Source organism: Salvelinus alpinus, chromosome 16, assembly GCF_045679555.1.
Source record: "Salvelinus alpinus chromosome 16, SLU_Salpinus.1, whole genome shotgun sequence".
In the NCBI taxonomy this organism is placed as follows: Eukaryota; Metazoa; Chordata; class Actinopteri; order Salmoniformes; family Salmonidae; genus Salvelinus; species Salvelinus alpinus.
In genome coordinates this window covers 34,308,066-34,335,812 of record NC_092101.1, presented here as the reverse complement: position 1 = coordinate 34,335,812, position 27,747 = coordinate 34,308,066, and the positions used below count along the sequence as shown (strand labels likewise).

The window sequence follows — 27,747 nt, the reverse complement described above, 5'->3', positions numbered from 1 at the left end:
AGGTTCCGTTTTAGGACCACTATTGTTTTCACTATATATTTTACCTCTTGGGGATGTCATTCGAAAACATAATGTTAACTTTCACTGCTATGCGGATGACACACAGCTGTACATCTCAATGAAACATGGTGAAGCCCCAAAATTGCCCTCGCTAGAAGCCTGTGTTTCAGACATAAGGAAGTGGATGGCTGAAAACGTTCTACTTTTAAACTCGGACAAAACAGAGATGCTTGTTCTAGGTCCCAAGAAACAAAGAGATCTTCTGTTGAATCTGACAATTAATCTTGATGGTTGTAAAGTCGTCTCAAATAAAACTGTGAAGGACCTCGGCGTTACTCTGGACCCTGATCTCTCTTTTGACGAACATATCAAGACTGTTTCAAGGACAGCTTTTTTCCATCTACGTAACATTGCATAAATCAGAAATTTTCTGTCCAAAACTGATGCAGAAAAATTTATCCATGCTTTTGTTACTTCTAGATTAGACTACTGCAAGGCTCTACTTTCCGGCTACCCGGATAAAGCACTAAATTAACTTCAGTTAGTGCTAAATACGGCTGCTAGAATCCTGACTAGAACCCCACAATTGTATCATATTACTCTAGTGCTAGCCTCCCTACACTGGCTTCCTGTTAAGGCAAGGGCTGATTTCAAGGTTTTACTGTTAACCTACAAAGCGTTACATGGGCTTGCTCCTACCTATCTTTCCGAGTTGGTTCTGCCGTACATACCTACACGTACGCTACGGTCACAAGACGCAGGCCTCCTAATTGTCCCTAGAATTTCTAAGCAAACAGCTGGAGGCAGGGCTTTCTCCTATAGATCTCCATTTTTATGGAATGGTCTGCCTACCCATGTGAGAGACGCAGACTCGGTCTCAACCTTTAACTCTTTACTGAAGACTTATCTCTTCAGTGGGTCATATGATTGAGTGTAGTCTGGCCCAGGAGTGTGAAGGTGAACGGAAAGGCTCTGGAGCAACGAACCTGGCTGGTTCCCCTCTCTCCACTGGGATTCTCTGCCTCTAACCCTATTACAGGGGCTGAGTCACTGGCTTACTGGTGCTCTTTCATGCCGTCCCTAGGAAGGGTGCGTCACTTGAGTGGGTTGAGTCACTGACGTGATCTTCCTGTCTGGGTTGGCGCCCCCCCTTGGTTTGTGCCGTGGCGTGGAGATCTTTGTGGGCTATACTCGGCCTTGTCTCAGGATGGTAAGTTGGTGGTTGAAGATATCCCTCTAGTGGTGTGGGGGCTGTGCTTTGGCAAAGTGGGTGGGGTTATATCCTTCCTGTTTGGCCCTGTCCGGGGGTATCATCGGATGGGGCCACAGTGTCTCCTGACCCCTCCTGTCTCAGCCTCCAGTATTTATGCTGCAGTAGTTTATGTGTCGGGGGGCTAGGGTCAGTTTGTTATATCTGGAGTACATCTCCTGTCTTATCCGGTGTCCTGTGTGAATTTAAGTATGCTCTCTCTAATTCTCTCTCTCTCTTTCTTTCTCTCTCTCGGAGGACCTGAGCCCTAGGACCATGCGTCAGGACTACCTGTCATGATAACTCCTTGCTGTCCCCAGTCCACCTGGCCGTGCTGCTGCTCCAGTTTCAACTGTTCTGCCTGCGGCTATGGAACCCTGACCTGTTCACCGGACGTGCTACCTGTCCCAGACCTGCTGTTTTCAACTCTCTAGAGACCGCAGGAGCGGTAGAGATACTCTTAATGATCGGCTATGAAAAGCCAACTGACATTTACTCCTGAGGTGCTGACTTGCTGCACCCTCGACAACTACTGTGATTATTATTATTTGACCATGTTGGTCATTTATGAACATTTAAACATCTTGGCCATGTTCTGTTATAATCTCCACCCGGCACAGCCAGAAGAGGACTGGCCACCCCTCATAGCCTGGTTCCTCTCTAGGTTTCTTCCTAGGTTTTGGCCTTTCTAGGGAGTTTTTCCTAGCCACCGTGCTTCTACACCTGCATTGCTTGCTATTTGGGGTTTTAGGCTGGGTTTCTGTACAGCACTTTGAGATATCAGCTGATGTACGAAGGGCTATATAAATCAATTTGATTTGATAAGGAACACACTTAATAATGACATAGAACACACTTAATGATGACATAGAACACACTAAATAATGACATACAACACACATAATAATGGCATACAACACACATAATAATGACACAGAACACACTTAATAATGACACAGGACACACTAAATAATGACACAGAAGACACTAAATAATGACACAGAACACACTTAATAATGGCATAGAACACACTTAATAATGACACAGGACACACTTAATAATGACACAGAACACACTTAATAATGACACAGAACACACTTAATAATGACACAGAACACACTTAATAATGACATAGAACACACTTAATAATGACATAGAACACACTTCATGACATAGAACACACTTAATAATGACATAGAACACACTTAATAATGACATAGAACACACTTAATAATGACAAAGGACACACTTATTAATGACACAGAACACACTTAATAATGACACAGAACACACTTAATAATGACACAGAACACACTTAATAATGACACAGAACACACTTAATAATGACATAGAACACAGTTAATGACATAGAACACACTTAATAATGACATAGAACACACTTAATAATGACATAGAACACACTTAATAATGACATAGAACACACTTAATAATGACAAAGGACACACTTATTAATGACACAGAACACTTAAATTATTACTACCACTACAGTATTATTCAGTACTATCATAAGTTACCACTGTAAAATGTAAATATACTGGACAATTACTGCTGTTACTCTAACCATTAAGACCATGGGGGACCAGTAAACTATAAGGACCTGCTGATTTCTGTGTCCGAAATGGCCTATTCCCTATATCGCCCTTTTGTAGGACTGCGGACCAATTTCACAACAACTACAAACAAAAAAACTTAGTCTGGGTCTCAACTTCCTGTTGAGAGTTAGAATAATAGAATACACAAGGTGCAGTTTTGAAATGTGGTTGTGCATCAGCAGTCACTCAATTAGCCCATGTCAGCATTTTTTCCCCAGATTGGTAAATGAGTCTAGTGGCCAACTATCTAAACTTGTAGTAAGCATGGTGGAATTACCGCCCGGGGTGGGCCCATTGATCACCAGTTATCATATTAAAAACTGCAAACATTTACCTCCCCCTATGGCAAATTGTGTAGGTGTAGAATTGAATGAAATAAGTTGTAAAACTGCATATGTTTCTCTCTGCCCGATGGCAAAATTAGTAGAACTGCATGAAATGAGTTCTAAAATTGCAAAATCTTCTTTCTGCCCCATGGTAACATGCGTAGTATTGCAGCAAACTTGCTTTAAACGGCAACATTTTCTCTATGCCCCATGGCAAAAGGTGCAGAATTGCAGGAAATTAACTTTAAAACTAAGAAAATATATATATTATTTTCTGTGGGTACGCAGACCCAAAGCAACTGCGGCCCCACATGATGAGTTTCGTTTTTTTGTGTCCCCCATCATAGTTGCACATCCCTGCCCTACTGTATATAGTGCACTACTTTTAACCAGAGTATTATGGGTCAACAGTAGTGAACTACATGAGGAATAGGGTATTATTTGGGAGGCAGCCATAGTGTGTAGTCATGGAGACAGCCATAGTGTGTAGTCATGGAGACAGCCATAGTGTGTAGTCATGGAGACAGCCATAGTGTGTAGTCATGGAGACAGCCATAGTGTGAAGTCATAGAGACAGCCATAGTGTGTAGTCATGGAGGCAGCCATAGTGTGTAGTCATGGAAGCAGCCATAGTGTGTAGTCATGGAGACAGCCATAGTGTGTAGTCATGGAGACAGCCATAGTGTGTAGTCATAGAGACAGCCATAGTGTGTAGTCATGGAGGCAGCCATAGTGTGTAGTCATGGAGGCAGCCATAGTGTGTAGTCATGGAGACAGCCATAGTGTGTAGTCATGGAGACAGCCATAGTGTGTAGTCATAGAGACAGCCATAGTGTGTAGTCATGGAGGAATCTATAGTGTGTAGTCATGGAGACAGCCATAGTGTGTAGTCATGGAGGCAGCCATTGTGTGTAGTCGTGGAGACAGCCATAGTGTGTAGTCATGGAGGCAGCCATCGTGTGTAGTCATACAGTACTACAGTACTACTGTTCAGTTTGTAGTTTTGACTGCAGTGACGTTATCACGGAAACTCACCGGGACTACTTCTTCTCAACTTTCTATGAACTCAACTTCCCATGCTCTCTCTAAAAAATTAAAACCCTCACAGGCCATAACTTACACAGCCCTGTCACTGTCACACTAGGAAGCTGTAGCTGCCTTCATTAATAAATAAACAATGAGTAACGATAACTTGGCTATATACAGTGGACCATGACAGAGTCGATGTGCAGGGGTAAATGGTAATTTACGTAGATACAGTTGAAGTCGGAAGTGTACATACACCTTAGCCAAATACATTTCAACTCAGTTTTTCACAATTCCTGACATTCAGTCCCAGTAAAAATTCCCTGTTTTAGGTCAGTGATGATCACCACTTTATTTTAAGAATGTGAAATGTCAGAATAATATAATGATTTAGTTCAGCTTTTATTTCTTTTATCACATTCCCAGTGGGTCAAAAGTTGACATACACTCAATTCGTATTTGATATCATTGCCTTTGAATTGTTTAACTTGGGTCAAACGTTTTGGGTAGCCTTCCACAAGCTTCCCACAATAAGTTGGGTGAATTTTGGCCCACTCCTCCTGACACAGCTGGTGTAACTGAGTCAGGTAGGCCTCCTTGCTCACACACGCTTTTTTAGTTCTGCCCACACATGTTCTATAGGTTTGAGGTCAGGGCTTTGTGATGGCCACTCTAATACCTTGACTTTGATGTCCTTAAGCCATTTTGCCATTTTTCCACTTTGGAAGTATGCTTGGGGTCATTGTTCATTTGGAAGACCCATTTGCGACCAAGCTTTAACTTCCTGACTGATGTCTTGAGATGTTGCTTCAATATATCCACATACTTTTTTTCCCTCATGATGCCATCTATTTTGTGAAGTGCACCAGTCCTTCCTGCAGCAAAGCACCCCCACAACATGATGCTGCCACCCCCGTGCTTCACGGTTGGGATGGTGTTCTTCGGCTTGCAAGCTTCCCCCTGTTTTCCTCCAAACATAACAATGGTCATTATGGCCAAACAGTTCTATTTTTGTTTCATCAGACCAGAGGACATTTATCCAAAAAGTACGATCTTTGTCCCCATGTGCAGTTGCAAACCGTAGACTGGCTTTTTTATGGCGGTTTTGGAGCAGTGGCTTCTTCCTTGCTGAGGGGCTTTCCAGATTATGTAAATATAGGACTCGTTTTACTGTGGATACAGATAAAATTGTACCTGTTTCTTCCAGCGTCTTCACAAGGTCCTTTGCTGTTGTTCTGGGATTGATTTGCACTTTTCACACCAAAATACGTTAATATCTAGGAGACAGAACGCGTCTCCTTCCTGAGCGGTATGATGGCTGCGTGGTCCCATGGTGTTTATACTTGTGTACTATTGCTTATACAGATGAACATGGTACCTTCAGGCGTTTGGAAATTGCTCCCAAAGATGAACCAGACTTGTGGAGGTCTATCATTTTTTTCTGAGGTCTTGGCTGAGTTCTTTTGATTTTCCCATGATGTCAAGCAAAGAGGCACTGAGTTTAAAAGCTAGGCCTTGAAATACATCCACAGGTACACCTCCAATTGACTCAAATTATGTAAATTTGCCTATCAGAAGCTTCTAAAGCCATGACATCATTTTCTGGAATTTTCCAAGCTGTTTAAAGGCACACTCAACTTAGTGTATGTACACTTCTGACCCACTGGAATTGTGACACAGTGAATTATAAGTGAAATAATCTGTCTGTAAACAATTGTTGGAAAAATGACTTGTGTCATGCACAAAGTAGATGTCCTAACCGACTTGCCAAAACTATAGTTTGTTAACAAGAAATTTGTGGAGGGGTTGAAAACCGAGTTTTAATGACTCCAACCTAAGTGTATGCAAACTTCCGACTTCAAATGTGTATATATATATACAGTATGTACATATAACTAGGATGTGACTAGGCAACAGGATAGATCATAAACAGTAGCAGCAGCATATGTGATGAGTCAAAAAAGTTAGTTCGAAAAGGGTCAATGCAGACAGTTAAATTGCGAACCAAATATCTACCCGGACTATCTATTTAGCAGGCTTGGGGGTAGGAGCTTTTCAGGGTCCTGTTGGTTCCAGACTGCATCGGTACCGCTTGCTGTGCAGTAAGATAGAAAACAATCTATGACTTGGTTGGCTGGAGACTTCGAAAATGTTTAGGGCCTTGCTCTGACACCGCTTGGTATAGAGGTCCTGGATGGCAGGGAGCTCAGCCCCGGTGATGTACTAGGCCGTACGCACTACCCTCTAGAGCCTTGCGGTCAGATGCCAAGTAGTTGCCATACATACCATGCAGTGACTTAGCCAGTCAAGATGGTCTCAATTGTGCAGCTGTAAAACTTTTTGAGGATCTGAGAGCCCATGCCAAATCTTTTCAGCCTCCTGAGGGGGAAGAGACGTTGTTGTGCCCTCTTCACGACTGTGTTGGTGTGTGTGGACCAGGATAGATCCTTATTGATGTGGACACTGAGGAACTCGACCCGCTCCACTACAGACCCGTCAATGTGAATTGAGGCATGCTCGGCCCTCTGTTTCCTGTAGTTCACGATTTCCTCCATTGTCTTACTGACGTTGAGGGAGAGGTTGTTGTCCTGACACCCCACTGCCAGGTCTCTGACCTCCTCCCTATAGGCTGCCTCATTACCGTTGGTGATCAGGCCTACCACTGTAATTTCTGTGTTCAGTCCCAGGGTCCTTAGCTTAGTGATGGGCTTGAAGGGCACTATGGTGTTGAACGCTGAGCTGTAGTCAATGAACAGCATACTCACATAGGTGTTCCTCTTGTCCAGGAGGGCGAGGGCAGTGTTGACTGCAATAAAGATTGCGGCTAATAAGGATTTGTTGGGGAGGTATGGAATTGGAGTAGATACAGGGTGTCTGGGATGATGTTGTTGTGAGCCATGACCAGCCTTTCAAAGCATTTCATGGCTACAGATGTGAGTGCTATGGGGTGATAGTCATTTAAACAGTTTACCTTGGCGTTCTTGGGCACAGGGACTATGGTGGCCTGCTTGAAACATGTAGGTATTACAGACTGGGTTAGGGAGAGGTTGAAAATGTCAGTAAAGACAATTGCCAGCTGGTCAGCGCAGTTTGTGTGTGTGTGTGTGTGTGTGTGTGTGTGTGTGTGTGTGTGTGTGTGTGTGTGTGTGTGTGTGTGTGTGTGTGTGTGTGTGTGTGTGTGTGTGTGTGTGTGTGTGTGTGCACATGCATGTGTGTGCTTGCATGTGCGCGTGTGTGTAGCTGTACACACCTGCTCCAGTGGTGGTGACCACCTTGGCCTTACTGCGTGCCCCGTCCCCCTTGGTGGTGTAGGCTGCCACGGTGACAGAGTAGGTGGTCTCAGGGAGCAGGCCTGTTATAACAGCCTCCTAGGGGAGAGAAAAGTTTAAACAGCCTGGGTCAGGCTAATGCTATGATGACGGCTAACACAATTGCCCAGCCTTCACCCACTGTACTGTGTTGAGTCCACTTCGGGAGGGTTAGGCACTCAAGCGCGCACACACACACACACACACACACACACACACACACACACACACACACACACACACACACACACACACACACACACACACACACACACACACACACACACACACACATACACACACACACACACACACACACACACACATTCCATACATCAGTGTAGCATTTTAAACACTCCCAAGGCATTGAAGTTCTTTCTGAGAAAAGGTTACAGAGAGGGTAAAAGATCTGCCCTCAACAATATCTGTCCCCAACAAGATCTGTCCCCAACAATATCTGTCCCCAACAAGATCTGTCCCCAACAAGATCTGTCCCCAACAATATCTGTCCCCAACAATATCTGTCCCCAACAAGATCTATCCCCAACAATATCTGTCCCCAACAAGATCTGTCCCCAACAATATCTGTCCCCAACAATATCTGTCCCCAACAATATCTGTCCCCAACAAGATCTGTCCCCAACAATATCTGTCCCCAACAATATCTGTCCCCAACAATATCTGTCCTCAACAATATCTGTCCTCAACAATATCTGTCCTCAACAATATCTGTCCACAACAATATCTGTCCCCAACAAGATCTGTCCCCAACAATATCTGTCCTCAACAATATCTGTCCCCAACAATATCTGTCCTCAACAATATCTGTCCTCAATAATATCTGTCCTCAACAATATCTGTCCTCAACAATATCTGTCCTCAACAATATCTGTCCTCAACAATATCTGTCCTCAACAATATCTGTCCCCAACAAGATCTGTCCCCAACAATATCTGTCCTCAACAATATCTGTCCCCAACAATATCTGTCCCCAACAATATCTGTCCCCAACAATATCTGTCCTCAACAATATCTGTCCCCAACAATATCTGTCCCCAACAATATCTGTTCTCAACAATATCTGTCCTCAACAATATCTGTCCTCAACAATATCTGTCCCCAACAATATCTGTCCCCAACAATATCTGTCCCCAACAAGATCTGTCCTCAACAATATCTGTCCTCAACAATATCTGTCCCATCAAGATATGTCCCCAACAAAATCTGTCGTCAACAATATCTGTCCCCATCAAGATCTGTCCTCAACAAGATCTGTCCTCAACAAGATCTGTCCTCAACAAGATATGTCCTCAACAATATCTGTCCACAACAAGATCTGTCCTCAACAATATCTGTCCTCAACAATATCTGCCCCCAACAAGACCTGTCCTCAACAAGATCTGTCCTCAAGATGATCTGTCCTCAAGATGATCTGTCCTCAAGGTGATCTGTCCTCAAGATGATCTGTCCTCAAGATGATCTGTCCTCAAGATGATCTATCCTCAAGATGATCTGTCCTCAAGATGATCTGTCCTCAAGATGATCTGTCTCAAGATTATCTATCCTCAAGATCTGCTGCCTCAAGATGCTCCCTGTACGTGTTCTACACAAATAAGAACTGAATATCCAATATTAGTTACTGTGTGTCTGTGTCCCTCACGTGCATACATTTGGTTGTCTGATGGTTGAATCATTGCTGTATTTTACAACTTGCCCCAAACAAGGTTTTTGAAATAAATAAAATAAATATTGTCTGTGTGAATGAAAAAGTAAAAAGGTAAGGTGCTGTTGTCAAAAACAGACATTTCAGAGTTGGATAGTATTCACTAATTTTACTGTGTCTCAGTACTGTCTCAGTACTACTGTGTCTCAGTACTACTGTGTCTCAGTACTGTGTCTCAGTACTACTGTGTCTCAGTACAGTGTCTCAGTACTACTGTGTCTCAGTACTACTGTGTCTCAGTACTGTGTCTCAGTACTACTGTGTCTCAGTACTACCTTGTCTCAGTACTACTGTGTCTCAGTACTACCGTGTCTCAGTACTACTTTGTCTCAGTACTACTGTGTCTCAGTACTACTGTGTCTCAGTACAGTGTCTCAGTACTACTGTGTTTCAGTACTGTGTCTCAGTACTACCGTGTCTCAGTACTACCGTGTCTCAGTACTACCGTGTCTCAGTACTACTGTGTCTCAGTACTACAGTGTCTCAGTACTACCTTGTCTCAGTACTACTGTGTCTCAGTACTACTGTGTCTCAGTACTACCGTGTCTCAGTACTACCTTGTCTCAGTACTACCGTGTCTCAGTACTACTGTGTCTCAGTACTACTGTGTCTCAGTACTACCGTGTCTCAGTACCACCGTGTCTCAGTACTACCGTGTTTCAGTAATGTGTCTCAGTACTACAGTGTCTCAGTACTACCTTGTCTCAGTACTACTGTGTCTCAGTACTACCGTGTCTCAGTACTACCGTGTCTCAGTACTACCGTGTTTCAGTAATGTGTCTCAGTACTACAGTGTCTCAGTACTACCTTGTCTCAGTACTACTGTGTCTCAGTACTACTGTGTCTCAGTACTACTGTGTCTCAGTACTACCTTGTCTCAGTACTACCGTGTCTCAGTACTACCGTGTCTCAGTACTACTGTGTCTCAGTACTACCGTGTCTCAGTACTACCGTGTCTCAGTACCACCGTGTCTCAGTACTACCGTGTCTCAGTACCACCGTGTCTCAGTACCACCGTGTCTCAGTACCACCGTGTCTCAGTACCACCGTGTCTCAGTACTACTGTGTCTAAGTCAATTTGTAAATATTGATCTCCTAATTCTTCCTGATATTTTATACTGGGGAATATTAAAGGAGAATGTCACTATTTAGGAACATAATATGTATGTTTGATGTAAATGGCATGTTGTAGAAGGTTCCTAAGCAGCGAGTTACTTGCTGAGCCTCAAATTAGATACATATTAGGTTCCAAAATAGTGACATTCTCTTTTAATATAGATGCTATACAGCCCAAAAACACAAAGACAGTGTTTATTTATAAAACACAAATAAAGTCACAGCCTTGATCTCCGAGTCTCTCTTTTGACCAGGTCCCATATGGCTCAGTTCAAAAGCAGTACACTAGTCAGGCCCTTTTGAAGATACGCCCCCAGTTAAAGTGTTCAGAGTTGTTCCCGGTCTCTCTCTCTGACTGGCCAGAACCACAGCCTTTAAAGCAGTTTGTATCCAACTGTCAAGTGTAGGCTATAATAAGCAAACACCATTAAGCACACCAACACAAACCACACAAAATACACACACATGACACAAATCAAAACTTGAGATCTCTCTTTCTCACGCACACACACACACAGACACACATCTATATCAAAGTGCACACCCTCGCACATGTTCCTCTCCATTTCAAAAGGAACTCATTAAAATGACGACACTTAAAGAGACAGAGCTCCTTTGAGCCCATAAAAGAGTTGGAGAGGTTATTTCTCCTCGGACTGAGTGGGGATCCATTTCCTCCAGGGCTGATGAGATGAGCGAGAGAGCGGTGGAGAGGAGGGGAGAGAGTAAAGACCAGCCGTATGTCCCAAATGGCATCCTATTCCCTATATAGTGCACTACTTTTGACCAGGGCTGTAAGGACACCGACATGCAAGTAGTGCACTATAAAGGCAATAGGGTGCAATTTGGGACGCATGCCGGATAGATGGATGCGCTTCAGACTGAAGAGAGGAAGTCAAAGACAGGAGGGGGGTTTCCAACTGAGAACACCCAGGAAGACTCATCCCCCCATCCCTCCATCGCTCCATCTTATCCCTCCATCAGCCTGCCACTTGTGGCACCAGCCTGTAGGTGTCTGGGGCCTGGAGCTCAGCCCAGCCTGTAGGTGCCTGGGGCCTGGAGCTCAGTTCAGCCTGTATCTGCCTGGGGCCTGGAGCTCAGCCCAGCCTGTAGGTGCCTGGGGCTCAGCCCAGCCTGTATCTGCCTGGGGCCTGGAGCTCAGCCCAGCCCGTATCTGCCTGGGGCCTGGAGCTCAGCCCAGCCTGTAGGTGCCTGGGGCCTGGAGCTCAGCCCAGCCTGTAGGTGCCTGGGGCCTGGAGCTCAGTCCAGCCTGTAGGTGCCTTGGGCCTGGAGCTCAGCCCAGCCTGTATCTGCCTGGGGCCTGGAGCTCAGCCCAGCCTGTATCTGCCTGGGACCTGGAGCTCAGCCCAGCCGGTAGGTGCCTGGGGCCTGGAGCTCAGTCCAGCCTGTAGGTGCCTTGGGCCTGGAGCTCAGCCCAGCCTATATCTGCCTGGGGCCTGGAGCTCAGCCCAGCCTGTATCTGCCTGGGGCCTGGAGCTCAGCCCAGCCTGTAGGTGCCTGGGGCCTGGAGCTCAGCCAAGTCTTCTGAGGAGAGGAGATGAGATGACAGACCACGAAGCTGCAGCTAACAACCACAGAAATGAGCATGGCCATACAAGCCAGCTCTGATTCCCAGAGACCAAACAAATGTTTCATCATGATTTCATGGCTAGCCTCTCACATCTTTATTGCATGACATTCATTAAAAAGCTCTTCCCTTCCTGCTAATTAATCACAGACATGCTGCTGAGCAGAGCAGGCTGGCGGTCTCTGTAGTAGGCTATTTTGAGAAAAGATCGCTCACTTAGGGTTTATGTAACCCTCCCCCAAACCCCACCCATCTTTCAGTAAGGGAGTTGGAGAGTTAGAGATAAGAGGGAAATATGAGTCATCTGAAGCTATAACATTTATTTTAAAAGCTTCATTATTTTAAATGTACAGTTTTCCTTCTTAGTTTCAGGCACTGCAGTGGTTTCTCTCTTTCAATTGGATTTTTAAAAATGTATCAGTCTCTTATCTCTCTCTCTCTCTCTGTAAAATCCAGAGGGGGGTGGAGGTGGGGGGGGGGGGGGGCTCTGGTTCTCTGGGAATGTAGGGATGGATTCCATGGGAGGGAATATATTGAACATTTAACATTAAGACATGGGCAGCATCACAAATGGCACCTTATTCCCTATGTAGCGTATTCCCTATGTAGCGCACTACTTTTGACCAGGACCCATACGGCCCGTAAGGCTCTGGTCAAAAGCAGTGCAATATATAGGGAATAGGATGCCATTCAGGATGTAGATAAGACATGATGAATGATTATGTTCTACATCCAAGGGAACTCCGTCAAGGCTTGTTTAAATAAAGCCAATCAAGTCGTCATGACTTCCAGTACCAGTAGGCTTCAGATCAAGTCCTCTGGTCCCCTCCACCTAACCAGTCAACCTCAATCACCAGGAGGGTCTAACACTAACCCTCCACCTCAATCACCAGGAGGGCCTAACACTAACCACTCCACCTCAATCACCAGGAGGGTCTAACACTAACCACTCCACCTCAATCACCAGGAGGGTCTAACACTAACCCTCCACCTCAATCACCAGGAGGGCCTAACACTAACCACTCCACCTCAATCACCAGGAGGGTCTAACACTAACCCTCCACCTCAATCACCAGGAGGGCCTAACCCTCCACCTCAATCACCAGGAAGGTGTACCCCTCACCCTAATCCTCCACCTCGATCACCAGGAAGGCCTACCTACCCCCCACCCTAACCCTCCACCTCAATCACCAGGAAGGCCTATCCCTCATCCTAACCCTCCACCTCGATCACCAGGAAGGCCTACCCCCCACCCTAACCCTCCACCTCGATCACCAGGAAGGCCTACCCCTCACCCCAACCCTCCACCTCGATCACCAGGAAGGCCTACCCCTCACCCTAACCCTCAACCTCGATCACCAGGAAGGCCTACCCCTCACCCTAACCCTCAACCTCGATCACCAGGAAGGCCTACCCCTCACCCTAACCCTCCACCTCGATCACCAGGAAGGCCTACCCCTCACCCCAACCCTCCACCTCGATCACCAGGAAGGCCTACCCCTCACCCCAACCCTCCACCTCGATCACCAGGAAGGCCTACTCCTAACCCCAACCCTCCACCTCGATGACCAGGCAGGCCTACCCCTCACCCCAACCCTCAACCTCGATCACCAGGAAGGCCTAACCCTCCACCTCAATCACCAGGAAGGTGTACCCCTCACCCTAATCCTCCACCTCGATCACCAGGAAGGCCTACCTACCCCTCACCCCAACCCTCCACCTCGATCACCAGGAAGGCCTACCCCTCACCCTAACCCTCAACCTCGATCACCAGGAAGGCCTACCCCTCACCCTAACCCTCAACCTCGATCACCAGGAAGGCCTACCCCTCACCCTAACCCTCCACCTCGATCACCAGGAAGGCCTACCCCTCACCCCAACCCTCCACCTCGATCACCAGGAAGGCCTACCCCTCACCCCAACCCTCCACCTCGATCACCAGGAAGGCCTACTCCTAACCCCAACCCTCCACCTCGATGACCAGGCAGGCCTACCCCTCACCCCAACCCTCCACCTCGATCACCATTTCAGACCTGATTTTCATTTACGAAAAATGTATCAACCCCTGCAAAAATGTCAATTATAATCCACATAATAATTCACATTTCCTGTTGTGCAGAATCATTTTCCTGCTGTAGCAAACTGGCTCAAATTAAGATCCTACATCTTCAGATCTTCAGATGTAGGATCTTAATTTGACGACCCTGTTGCAATGTAGGATTTTTAAAACTTGTACTGTATTTGAGGTTTAAAAAGTCATCTGACGGTTGTAATTTCCACTACACAAATGTCCATTAATTATAATCCACATTTCCTGTTGCTGCAGGAAATTATTTAGCCTTTTTTAGCAAACTGGGCAAAATGAAGAACCTACATCTGAACCTGTCTGGCATCAGGAACAGATTCTCCTGTCACTCTGATACATTTTTCTTTCCTCTCACAGATGATGTGGGAGCAGAGCATCCCAGTCCCAGGAGGAGTTTCTGTGAAGGATGGATGGGATGGGTTTCCCTGTGACACTGTAAGGTGAGTCCGGGACCTCTGTCTGTTTATTCTAGGATGGTATCAGAATATGAATCTCTGTTCAGAGGAAGTGGGATAGTATCCACCAACACACACACACACACACACACACACACACACACACACACACACACACACACACACACACACACACACACACACACACACACACACACACACACACACACACACACACACACACACACACACACACACACACACAGGAGCACGCACACACACACATATGCACACAGACACTTTACACAGTAACAAACAGTAAATTGGCCAACAACAATATATAAACAACACAAAAAGAAAGGCAAGCAAACCAACAACTCAACAGTCTGCATCACTGGGACGCGTGCACCTTCCATAACACAACAGAAACATACAAACCAACAACTCAACAGTCTGCATCACTGGGACGCGTGCACCTTCCATAACACAACAGAAACATACAAACCAACAACTCAACAGTCTGCATCACTGGGACGCGTGCACCTTCCATAACACAACAGAAACATACAAACCAACAACTCAACAGTCTGCATCACTGGGACGCGTGCACCTTCCATAACACAACAGAAACATACAAACCAACAACTCAACAGTCTGCATCACTGGGACGCGTGCACCTTCCATAACACAACAGAAACGAGCAGGAATTCACAGCACACTCAATTAGCGGGAGTCAAAAAGTATTCAACAACACAACATAGCATGACGTTCAGCAGCACTCACACCATCTCAGCTGTTACTCAAACTGTAAATCCACTTTTTAGTAAAAGCCAGGAAGTGTGGTTCAGGTGATTCAAGAGTGGCAGCAGAGAGTCAGGGCTCAAGAAGGTTTCTGGTTTCTGTTTGAAAGAGCACAGCAAAGGGCAGGTCAGGACTATTATAACACAACACCCATGCCTGTGTGTGTGTGTGTGTGTGTGTGTGTGTGTGTGTGTGTGTGTGTGTGTGTGTGTGTGTGTGTGTGTGTGTGTGTGTGTGTGTGTGTGTGTGTGTGTGTGTGTGTGTGTGTGTGTGTTTTACCATACCACACCTGGCAGGTAGACAGACAGGTATAAATCAATACTATGTGTGGCTGGCTGTCCAAGACAATTACACACACATAATCCATAAGGACACCTTTATTCCTGCCAAACCAAAACAAAAGAGGATTTACAGCTGTAACGCTTCAAACACACACACACACACACACCCCATGTACAAACCATGATCAAACACACACACACCCCATGTACAAACCATGATCAAACACACACACACCCCATGTACAAACCATGATCAAACACACACACACACACACCCCATGTACAAACCATGATCAAACAAACACACACCCCATGTACAAACCATGATCCAACACACACACACCCCATGTACAAACCATGATCAAACACACACACACACACACACACACACACACACACACACACACACACATGTACAAACCATGATCAAACACACACAGTATGGCACACATTGTGCAGTATGCATCATGTCTTCAGCAGGACTCTCTCACCAACCTCAGAAGCACAGCAGCGTTGAGTGGAGCTGCGTTCCCCCACTTGAAGTGTATTGAAATGTGTCGGTGTTCATATCAAAGCTAAGGCAGAGTAGAGGTGACTGAAGGAGTGCTGCAGACTAGGCCTGCGTCCCAAATAGCACTTTATTCCCTTACAGTGCACTACTTTTGACCAGGGCCCAGAGGACTCTATTCAAAAGTAGTACACCATATGGAATAGGGGGGCAGTTGGGACACGGACTAGAACTCACAGTTCTGCCTGAGAACCCCCTGCGCTCCACCCCCAACCAGATTTCTCACACACTCCCCTCCCTAAACCCTCCACACTCCCCCACTTCAAGCCGTACACCTACACCCTCCACACTCTGGGCTGTACACCAACACCCTCCACACTCTGAGCCGTACACCTACACCCTCCACACACCCAGCACCACCCACCTTCCTCACACAACACACTTGGTAAGTAAGAAGCCTAAGGAGGAAAGGAGAAGCATTTTAAGGAGAAAATGAGACAAGGAAATCTCCATGAGAATTCCTAAAAATAAATGTTGTTCCTGTTATGTGACGAGGGAAAAGTTCAGTTGGACGAGACAGGGACCTGCTGTAAGAAGGTTGCTGACTGATTGACGACTGACAGACTGACAGAGAGTGAAGGTGGAGAAGCGTTACCATCTACAGGTAACTGCCAAAATAAAGGAAACACCAACAAAAAGTGTCTTAATAGGGCATTGGGCACCACGAGCCAGAACAGCTCAATGCGCTTTGGTATAGATTCTACAAGTGTCTGGAACTCTATTGGACGGATGCAACACCATTATCCCACAAGAAATTCCATAATTTGGTGTTTTGTTGATGGTGGTGGAAAACGGTGTTTCAGGAGCTGCTCCAGAATCTCCCATATGTGTTCAATTGGGTTGAGATCTGGTGTCTGAGATGGCCAGGGCATATGGTTTACATAATTTACATGCTCATCAAACCATTCAGTGATCACTCGTGCCCTGTGAATGGGGGCATTGTCATCCTATGGGAGCATAGCCATGGTAGCCAAAATAATCAGCATCTGGGCCTGCCCAGCATTTTTATACACAACCCTAAGCATGATAGGATGTTAATTGCTTAGGAACTGCTCAGGAACGACACCTGTATGAAAGAACCTGCTTTCAATATACTTTGCATCCCTCATTTACCCAAGTGTTTCCTTTATTTTGGCAGTTATCTGTATGTGTAAATTAAGATCTAGCTAGAAAGAGACGATCCAGCGAGAAAAAGATACTGTAGATAGTGAAAACAGAGAGTAGAAATAGAGGTGTAGTGAAAATGGCCTAGGGTAAAAAAAAAAGAGGAGGGAGGAGAGTGGAGCAGAAGAAATTAATGGGACTAGGCTATAGCTAGAGAACTTATGAGATCAACTGTAGCATGATAATAATGCTCAGTTAAGGTCATGTATAAACTGTAGCATGATAATAATGCTCAGTTAAGGTCATGTATAAACTGTAGCATGATAATAATGCTCAGCTAAGGTAATGTATAAACTGTAGCATGATAATAATGCTCAGTTCAGGTCATGTATAAACTGTAGCATGATAATAATGCTCAGTTCAGGTCATGTATAAACTGTAGCATGATAATAATGCTCAGTTCAGGTCATGTATAAACTGTAGCATGATAATAATGCTCAGTTCAGGTCATGTATAAACTGTAGCATGATAATAATGCTCAGTTAAGGTCATGTATAAGTTATGTCTCATATCATAGAAAACTGTTTTTAAGGAAGAAGAGGCACTCTGTTACAGTTACATTACATGAAAAGAATGATGAGGTGGAAAAGCTTATTTAACATACTATGTGTTCCCTGTCTAGGTCTTTCTAAAGGGAAATGTTCCTACGAGTCTGACTGCTTGAGGTTAAGGGAAGGAGAGAGTGTTAGTCCCCAGACAGAGAGAAAGAGAGAGGGAATGGGAGAGGATAGGGAGAGAGAACAGAGAGAGCTCCCCATGGGCCCACGGACCTTCAAACTGCATCGCACCCAGCACACACTACACACTTCTCCTACTCACATAGTCCATGGTATCCTCAACGTTCCACTGATGACAGGGAGCAGACAGGAGGGAGGGAGAGAGGAAGTCAAACACAGAACAGCATAGATGGAACAAAAAAAAAGATTGAACTTTTTTTTCTCTGTAGGTAAGAAAAGGGCCATAGGCCATCCTACAGCCACTGCAACAGCGGCATGCTCAGTCTCCAGGTGATTAGTGACTGGAAGACTGGGAGAGGAAACTAGAGGGGGAGGGAAAGGGTTAACATGCAGTAATGGATACAGGTAGATGGGTGGAGGGAGGGTGGTTGCTCTCCACAGCGCCACCTAGTGAGCAGGGGAGCACAGCTCCTAGTCCTGAGGGGCAATCTGTGTTGGTTGGGACATCCCTGCTGATGTACTTGCTGTGTGGGTTTATCGATCAGGGGAAGACAATTATCAAAAGACAATCCTGATAACTTACCTGCAACATCATTCCAACCTCATGCAAACATATACTGTGTCTGAAAACATGTCAATATGTATATCCCAACCCTTGACCAAACATAAAGGTTCCCAACAAATTCATCATTCTTAGAAATTCTTAGAAAGTGGCCTGCATGGTTTTGAGACACAAATCGACTACCTTGTTATTCCATTGGTATGATTGATGCTTTTTGTTCAGATATTTCAGATGGCCAATAGTGGGTGACATCCAAGCCAGGATGAGATTATATGAACCAACACAAAAAGGAAGATAAGCAATAACAAGAAAAATCCTCTGAGATATAGGGTGTAGGAAGTAACTCTGAAGTCTAACTCGGTGTGTGTGTGTGTGTGCGTGTGTCTGTCTGTGTGTGTGTGTGTCTCACTGAGAAACAGAGAGAGAGAAAGACAGAGTGAAAGAAAGACAGAGAGAGAGAGAGACAGAGAGACAGACAGAGAGACAGACAGAGAGACAGACAGAGAGAAGTAGAGAGAGAGACACCCATAGCTATTGGCTGGTGGTTTAGCTGTCCTGTGCTGATGTAATGTGCCTGTCAGTGAGTTGAGATTACATTTCACCTTCAGAGGTTAGAGCCCTTTTGCTTATTCAGCAGCCAGTCTGGAGATTACATTTTTCTTTTTTGCCGTGAGGTACCTGCACCACCTATTCCCTTCATTCACAGTTCCCTTTGAAATAAAGCTGGCTAGAGCCCCTTAAACCCTACAGCCCCCTCCCAGCCTTCCTCCCAGCCTTCCTCCCAGACCCCCTCCTAGGCTCACCCCCTCCATTCTTCCCCATTCCTCCCAGACTCAGCCAGTAGAGGCTGTTTCTCTTCTGAGTAAAGGCAGTAATGGCTGATGGAGATTCTATTTGGTCTCTCTCTCTCTCTCTCTCTCTCTCTCTCTCTCTCTCTCTCTCTCTCTCTCTCTCTCTCTCTCTCTCTCTCTCTCTCTCTCTCTCTCTCTCTCTCTCTCTCTCTCTCTCTCTCTCTCTCTCTCTCTCTCTCTCTCTCTCTCTCTCTCTCTCTCTCTCTCTCTCTCTCTCTCTCAAACCCCCGACACATAGCAGGTACCACAGAAGAATTGATTCAGAGACACAGGGCATTTGTATTCTGCTCCACGACCTTGCTGACTAACGGAAAATAAAAGACAAAGGGGCGCACTCCTTTTTCTAGCTTCTTAAAAAATAGCCTTATCATAAACAAGGGCTGCAGGGCGGTCAGACCAGGGGTGCACTGCTAGTCCCCTATTGGAAGTGCAGGTTATGCACTAAATCAAGGAAAGATGCATCATCATAGCACAGCGAACGCTAAGGACAATAAACAGTCTGAGAAACTGTCTCTGTTTCATAAAGTAATTGATGTGTTTCTTCACTAGCAAGGATTCTGTCTGGAGTTCAGAGCGAGCCATAATCGTAATATATTCCATTTGTACTTTGTGATCACACACTATTTCCTTAGTAGCAGTCTCAGTAGCTTGGAAGAATGGGATAAGCTATTCCAGAAACTAAAGGGCCATCCTAAAACACCTCAGGCAACATCCTCAGAAAGAGCTGCTGACATTCTGTAGCATTAGTTGTGGCATTACATGTGATACTAGATGTAATATTAGATGTGATATTAGATGTCATATTAGTTGTGATATTAAATGTAATATTAGATGTGATATTATATGTAATATTAGATGGGATATTAGGTCTAATATTAGATGTAATATTAGATGTAATATTAGATGGGATATTAGGTGTAATATTAGATGTGATATTAAATGTAATATTAGATGTGATATTAGATGTGATATTAGATGTGATATTAGATGTAATATTAGATGTAATATTAGATGGGGTATTAGATGTAATATTAGATGTAATATTAGATGGGGTATTAGATGTAATATTAGATGTAATATTATATGTGATAGTAGATGTAATATTAGATGTAATATTAGATGTGATATTAGATGTAATATTAGATGTAATATTAGATGGGGTATTAGATGTAATATTAGATGTGATATTAGATCTAATATTAGATGTGATATTAGATGTGACATTATATGTGATATTAAATGTAATATTAGATGTGATATTAGATGTAATATTAGATGGGATATTAGATGTAATATTACATGGGATATTAGATGTGATATTAGATCTAATATTAGATGTGATATTAGATGTAATATTAGATGTAATATTAGATGTAATATTAGATGGGGTATTAGATGTAATATTAGATGTAATATTAGATGGGGTATTAGATGTAATATTAGATGTAATATTAGATGGGGTATTAGATGTAATATTATATGTAATATTATATGTGATAGTAGATGTAATATTAGATGTAATATTAGATGTGATATTAGATGTAATATTAGATGTAATATTAGATGGGGTATTAGATGTAATATTAGATGTGATATTAGATCTAATATTAGATGTGATATTAGATGTGACATTATATGTGATATTAAATGTAATATTAGATGTGATATTAGATGTAATATTAGATGGGATATTAGATGTAATATTACATGGGATATTAGATGTGATATTAGATCTAATATTAGATGTGATATTAGATGTAATATTAGATGTGATATTAGGTGTAATATTAGATGTGATATTAAATGTAATATTAGATGTGATATTAGATGTGATATTAGATGTGATATTAGATGTAATATTATATGTAATATTATATGTGATAGTAGATGTAATATTAGATGTAATATTAGATGGGGTATTAGATGTAATATTAGATGTAATATTAGATGGGATATTAGATGTAATATTACATGGGATATTAGATGTGATATTAGATCTAATATTAGATGTGATATTAGATGTGACATTATATGTGACATTAGATGTGATATTAGATCTAATATTAGATGTAATATTAGATGTGATATTAGATGTGATATTAGATGTAATATTATATGGGATATAAGATGTGATATTAGATGTAATATTAGATGTGATATTATATATGATATTAGATGTGATATTAGATGTAATATTAGATGTGATATTAGATGTGACATTTACATGTGATATTATATGTGATATTAGATGTGATATTATATGTGCCATTTGATGTGACATTTACATGTGATATGAGATGTGACATTTACATGCAATATTATCTGTGATATTATCTGTGATATTAGACGTGATATTAGATGTAATATTAGATGGGATATTAGATGTAATATTACATGGGATATTAGATGTGATATTAGATCTAATATTAGATGTGATATTAGATGTGACATTACATGTGACATTAGATGTGATATTAGATCTAATATTAGATGGGATATTAGATGTAATATTAGATGTGATATTAGATGTAATATTAGATGGGATATTAGATGTGATATTAGATGTAATATTATATGTGATATTAGATGTAATATTATATGTGATATTAGATGTGACATTTACATGTGATATTATATGTGATATTAGATGTAATATTAGATGTGATATTAGATGTGACATTTACATGTGATATTATATGTGATATTATATGTGATATTAGATGTGCCATTTACATGTGATATTATATGTGATATTAGATGTGACATTTACATGTGATATGAGATGTGACATTTACATGCAATATTATCTGTGATATTATCTGTGATATTAGATGTGATATTATATGTGATATTAGAGGTGATATTAGATGTGGCATTTACATGTGATATTAGATGTGATATTAGATGGGATGGGATATGTGATATGGCAAACATCGGAGTTGAGAGTACTCCCCCTAAACAGAACACTTCAAATGTGTGTATCAGAAATATCTTAGCTGGAGGCTATGTCATCACACAACACAAATTATCTCCACAACCCATAAAAACACTTGACCACACTTGAACACTTGAACACTTGACCAGTCAATAACCGAAGACGAGTGAAGGGAAAAGGTTGACACATTCTCATTACACAGTGAACCATGAGAAAATAGTGTGCATTTGACTTAAGTTGAGTGGAATTGAGTGGAAAAGCTCTTTGATAGAATGTGTTGTGAGTCTTGACTCTAGTTTTTAAAGGAGGAGGTGGTGGGAAGGTGAGGTGTAGGTGTGGGGGCGGTACTGAACTCTATACTACCTTGCAGCCTTGGAGTAGCTGCCAGTCACAGCATCCTTCTTTGGGTGATGTCACGACTGTGTGACGGTGGCCCCTGAGGGACAAACTGAACACATCAAAGGCCCTTTAGCCTGTTTGACCTCAGTGTTAAAGGAGTCAGTGAGTAGAACTGGAAGGCCGGTACACAGAGTACCACATAGAGCTTCAAGGCTGTGTGTTTGTGAGTGGATGTCTGACTCTGAGGCTGTACTCCAAATGGCTCTCTATTTTAAAAGTAGTGCACTATATAGGGAATATGGTGCCCTTTGGGATGCAGCATCTGACTAAGCAGTGTTTATGCAGTATGTGTCACACAGTGCAGGTCAAAGGGTACTCCACTGCTTGAGCCACTCACTCACTCACTGACAGCAGAAAGGTCAATGCTACTGGACTACAGGACTCTGGACAACACTACAGCTATAATCTACTCTGCCCTGCTGCACAGTTCTATTAATAAGAAACTAGACCACTCCATTGACTGTTAGCAAAGGTCCTTCATCTCCAAGGTCATGGGTTAATTTCCTGCAGGGATCGTATAGACTTAGTCGCATTGAGTACCTTATTCCTCTTGGAGTGACTATATGTACTGTGTACTGTATAAGGAGCAACTGGCCTGCTTTCGTTATAGATACTGAAGAATTTATAGATATTCCTTTGTCATATATATTTGCTTAGGCCTAGGTTGTATTTTGTTGACTTCTAGAGACAGTCTTATCTAGCGTTATTCATTTAACAGTGGTGTTTATTTTAGTTGAAGAAAGCCTCAGAGATGCTTTGTCAAGATGAATTATCTGGGCAGATGTTGCTTGAGGAACCTATAATTCACCCACAGCAGCAACAGAGAGAAACGTTCAGCATACTGTAGCAACAGTAGAGACAAGCATCGGGTGCAGACGTCTCCCAAAATAAATGGAAAATCTCCCTTTTCTTGACGTTGTACTTTTCTTTATTTCATAATTCCTTGTAAAACAGAGAGAGGCCTCTGACACTGAATACAAAATAAATGAGCCCTTCTCCTGATGCTAACAGCATGGGCTTACAGCTAGAGGATAACAGCTCCTTTCTGTTTTAAAACGGAAACGATAGTAGACTGTCTAGTGCCTGCTATTCCAACAGCGAAAGTGGAGACCGCAGCTGAAAACATCCTTTTAAGTAGCAGACACTTATAACACAGTGAGTACAACACCCACACTGACACGAACCCGTCTCATTATAAAATTGCCATATCTATCAATTTTTCCTGTGTGCTATGTATCTCATAATTTCCTGTGATCAAATGACTGTCTGCCTGGCACTTGACTGCGACAGCGTGCCTGATACCACTACATCTCTCTCTCCCTCTCTCTCTTTCTCCCTCTCACCCTCTCTCTCCCTCTCCATCTCTTTTTAATGAAGAGTCCCATTACCTGTCCTTTAGCAGCGTAGCAACTCCAATCCTTTTCGGAACATTTAGTTTTGTGACGGGTGGTCAGTCGCTCAAGCAGTTTTAATACAGCTCTATGGTCGTGGATGGCAGAAGGCAGTATATATGTCTTGCTCCAGTTAGCTTCACACATAGCTGCCTGCCTGAAACGTATCGAAGCATGCCTGGCAGCTCTGCTTGAACAGGATTAAGGAAATACCTTAGGGATGTGGGTTAAATGGAAGGAGAGAAGACTATCTACTGTATGCTGAACAAAAATATAAACGCAACGTGCAACAATTTCAATGATTTTACTGAGTTACAGTTCATATAAGGGAATCAGTCCATTGATATAAATTCATTAGGCCCTAATCTATGGATTTCACATGACTGGGCAGGGGCACAGCCATGGGTGGGCCTGGGAGGGCATAGCTCTACCCACTTGGGAGCCAGCGCCAACAATCAGAATACGTTTTTCCCCACAAAAGGGCTTTATTACAGACAGAAACACTCATCAGCTGTCCGGGTGGCTGGTCTCAGGTGAAGAAGCCGGATGTGGAGGTCCTGGGCTGGCGTGGTTACACATGGTCTGCGGTTGTGAGGCCGGGTTAGGCGTACTGGAAAATTCTCTAAAACAACGTTGGAGGTGGCTTATGGTACAAAAATGAACATTACATTATCTGGCAACAGCTCTGGTCGACATTCCAGCAGTAGGACATGCCAACTGCACACTCCCTCAAAACTTGAGACATCAGTAGCATTGTGTTGTGTTACAAAACTGCACATTTTAGAGTGACCTTTTATTGTCCCCAGCACAACGTCCACCTGTGTAATGATCTTGCTGTTTAATCGGTATCTTGATATGCCACACCTGTCAGGTGGATGGATTATTTTAGAAAATAAAATATGCTCACTAACTGGGATGTAAACACATTTGAGCACAACATTTGAGAGAAATAAGCTTTTGGAACATTTCTGGGATCTTTTATTTCAGCTCATGAATCATAGGAACAACACTTTACATGTTGCGTTTACATTTTTGTTCAGTATAGTTTTTAGAAGCAACTGTGCTACTGTTAACAAGCACTATAGCGTTCAAATTAATTGTTGCAGACTACACTCGTGGAGAAGTCACTAACAACTAACAAATACACAACTGGGACATTCAAGTCGTAGCCATTTGACAAGAAGAATGTGTGTACTGCCATTTGTGACGTTACAATGTGCACTGTGAAGGTAACAAGAAAGAGAGAGAGTCCAGAGCCTCTTTTCTCTGTGCAGTAAATATATGCCAGAGTGTGGGCTTCAAGCACCAAGGTTGCCCTTGTTTAGCGATAATCGCTCCTTACCACCCACACACCACGACAGACTCTCACTCCCCCTCCCCAATTCCCCTCCTCTTTCTCTCCTCTCTCCCTCTCTTTTTCCTCCACTATCTCTCCCTCACTCTCTCCTTCTCTCCTCCACTCCCTCCCTTCTTCTCTCGATCTCCTCCACTCTCCATCTCTCCCTCTCCCCATTCCCTCTCACAGTGACCTGTCTCTGCTGAAGCACACATTTTCCAGGGCTCCAGGAGACACAGATCAGTGTTTGACAGATCAAGACAATCTTATCTGATCAGACAAGCCTCATGCTTCACAGCCATCAACACTGGGGCCTCTTAGAATCCTTCAGGTGTCCAAAAAAAAGAGAAAGAGAGAAAGAGAGAGAGAGAGAGAGAAGATAGAGAACGAGAGAGGGAAGACAGACAAAGAGAGGGAGATAGAGACAGAGAGTGTGTGTGTGCGTGTGTGCGTGTGCGTGCGTGCGTGCGTGCGTGCGTGCGTGCGTGCGTGCGTGCGTGCGTGCGTGCGTGCGTGTGTGTGTGTGTGTGTGTGTGTGTGTGTGTGTTTGTGTGCGTGCAAGTGAGAGAGTGTGAGTGAGTGTGAGTGAGTGAGTGTGAGTGAGTGTAGGTGAGTGTGAGTGAGTGAGTGAGTGTGAGTGAGTGAGTGAGTGAGAGAGAGAGAGAGAGAGAGAGAGAGAGAGAGAGAGAGAGAGAGAGAGAGAGAGAGAGAGAGAGAGAGAGACAGAGAGAGACAGAGAGAGAGAAAGAGGGGAAACTACCAGAACCCGCTGGATTCTCCAATTACATAAAAAAAAATACAAACCACGAATTCCAATTGGCTATACTTACACACTTTAACATCATCTTCAGCTCTGGCATCTTCCCCAATATTTTGAACCAAGGACTGATCACCCCAATCCACAAAACTGTGGGATATACTGTGGGATATGGGTTAAGAGCAACCTTGGGAAAATCCTCTGCATTATCATTAACAGCAGACTCGTACATTTCCACAGTGAAAACAGTGTACTGAGCAAATGTCAAATTGTCTTTTTACCAAATTATTGTACGACAGAAAACGTATTCACCCTGCACATCTGAATTGACAAACAAACCAAAACAAAGGCAAAGTCTTCTCATGCTTTGTTGATTTCAAAAAAAGCATTTGACTCAATTTGGCATGAGGGTCTGCTATACAAATTGATGGAGAGTGGTGTTGGGGGAAAAACATACGACAATATAAAATCACAAACAACAAGTGTGCAGTTAATATTGGCAAAAAACACACACATTTCTTTCCTCAGGGCCGTGGGCTGAGACAGGGATGCAGCTTAAGCACCACCCTTTTCAACATATAAGTCAAGGAATTGGTGAGGGCAGTCTGCTGCAGCACCCTGTCTCACCTTACTAGAATCTGAAGTCAAATGTCTACTGTTTGCTGATGATCTGGTGCTTCTGTCCCCAACCAAGGAGGGCCTACAGCAGCACCTAGATCTTCTGCACAGATTCTGTCAGACCTGGGCCCTGACAGTAAATCTCAGTGAGACAAAAATAATTGTGTTCCAAAAAAGGTCCAGTTGCCAAGACCACAAATACAAATACAAATTCCATCTAGACACCCTTGACCTAGAGCACAATAAAACCGATACATACCTCGGCCTAAACATCAGCATCACCGGTAACTTCCACAAAGCTGTGAATGATCTGAGAGACAAGGCAATAAGGGCTTTCTATTAAATTCTACAACCACCTAAAAGGAACAGATTCCCAGACCTTCCATAACAAAGCCATCACCTACAGAGAGATGAACCTGGAGAAGAGTCCCCTAAGCAAGCTGGTCCTGGGGCTCTGTTCACAAACACAAACACACCCCACAGAGTCCCAGGACAGCAGCACAATTAGATCCAACCAAATAATGAGAAAACAAAAAGAGAATTACTTAACACATTGGAAATAATTTACCAAAAAACAGAGCAAACTGGAATGCTATTTGGGACTAAACAGAGAGTACACAGTGGCAGAATACCTGACCACTGTGACTGACCCAAATTTAAGGAAGGCTTTGACTATGTACAGACTCAGTGAGCATAGCCTTGCTATTGAGAAAGGCCTCCGTAGGCAGACATGGCTCTCAAGAGAAGACAGGCTATGTGCACACTACCACAAAATGAGGTGGAAACTGAGCTGCACTTCCTAACCACCTGCCAAATGTATGACCATATTAGAGACACATATTTCCCTCAGATTACACAGATCCACAAAGAATTTGAAAATAAGTCCAACTTTGATAAACTCCCATATATATCTATTGGGTAAAATACGACAGTGTGCCATCACAGCAGCAAGATATATGACCTGTTGCCACAAGAAA

At 43.5% G+C, this 27,747-nt stretch overlaps 1 protein-coding gene across 15 annotated transcripts in view; it reads right to left on the bottom strand.

The window, feature by feature from the left end:
• Nucleotides 1-27,747, bottom strand: part of LOC139541407 (receptor-type tyrosine-protein phosphatase F-like) — a 450,116-nt gene that overhangs the window by 72,479 nt on the left and 349,890 nt on the right. For 8 of the 15 annotated variants that reach the window (XM_071346023.1, XM_071346022.1, XM_071346027.1 and 5 more), the window contains 2 exons: nucleotides 18,064-18,090; nucleotides 7,465-7,582 (listed from right to left, as the gene is read on the bottom strand). In XM_071346023.1, the coding sequence (XP_071202124.1) occupies nucleotides 7,465-7,582; nucleotides 18,064-18,090 (145 nt within the window). The remainder of the gene's footprint in view (nucleotides 1-7,464; nucleotides 7,583-18,063; nucleotides 18,091-27,747) is intronic. The other 7 variants (XM_071346026.1, XM_071346028.1, XM_071346033.1 and 4 more) reach the window with 1 other exon arrangement.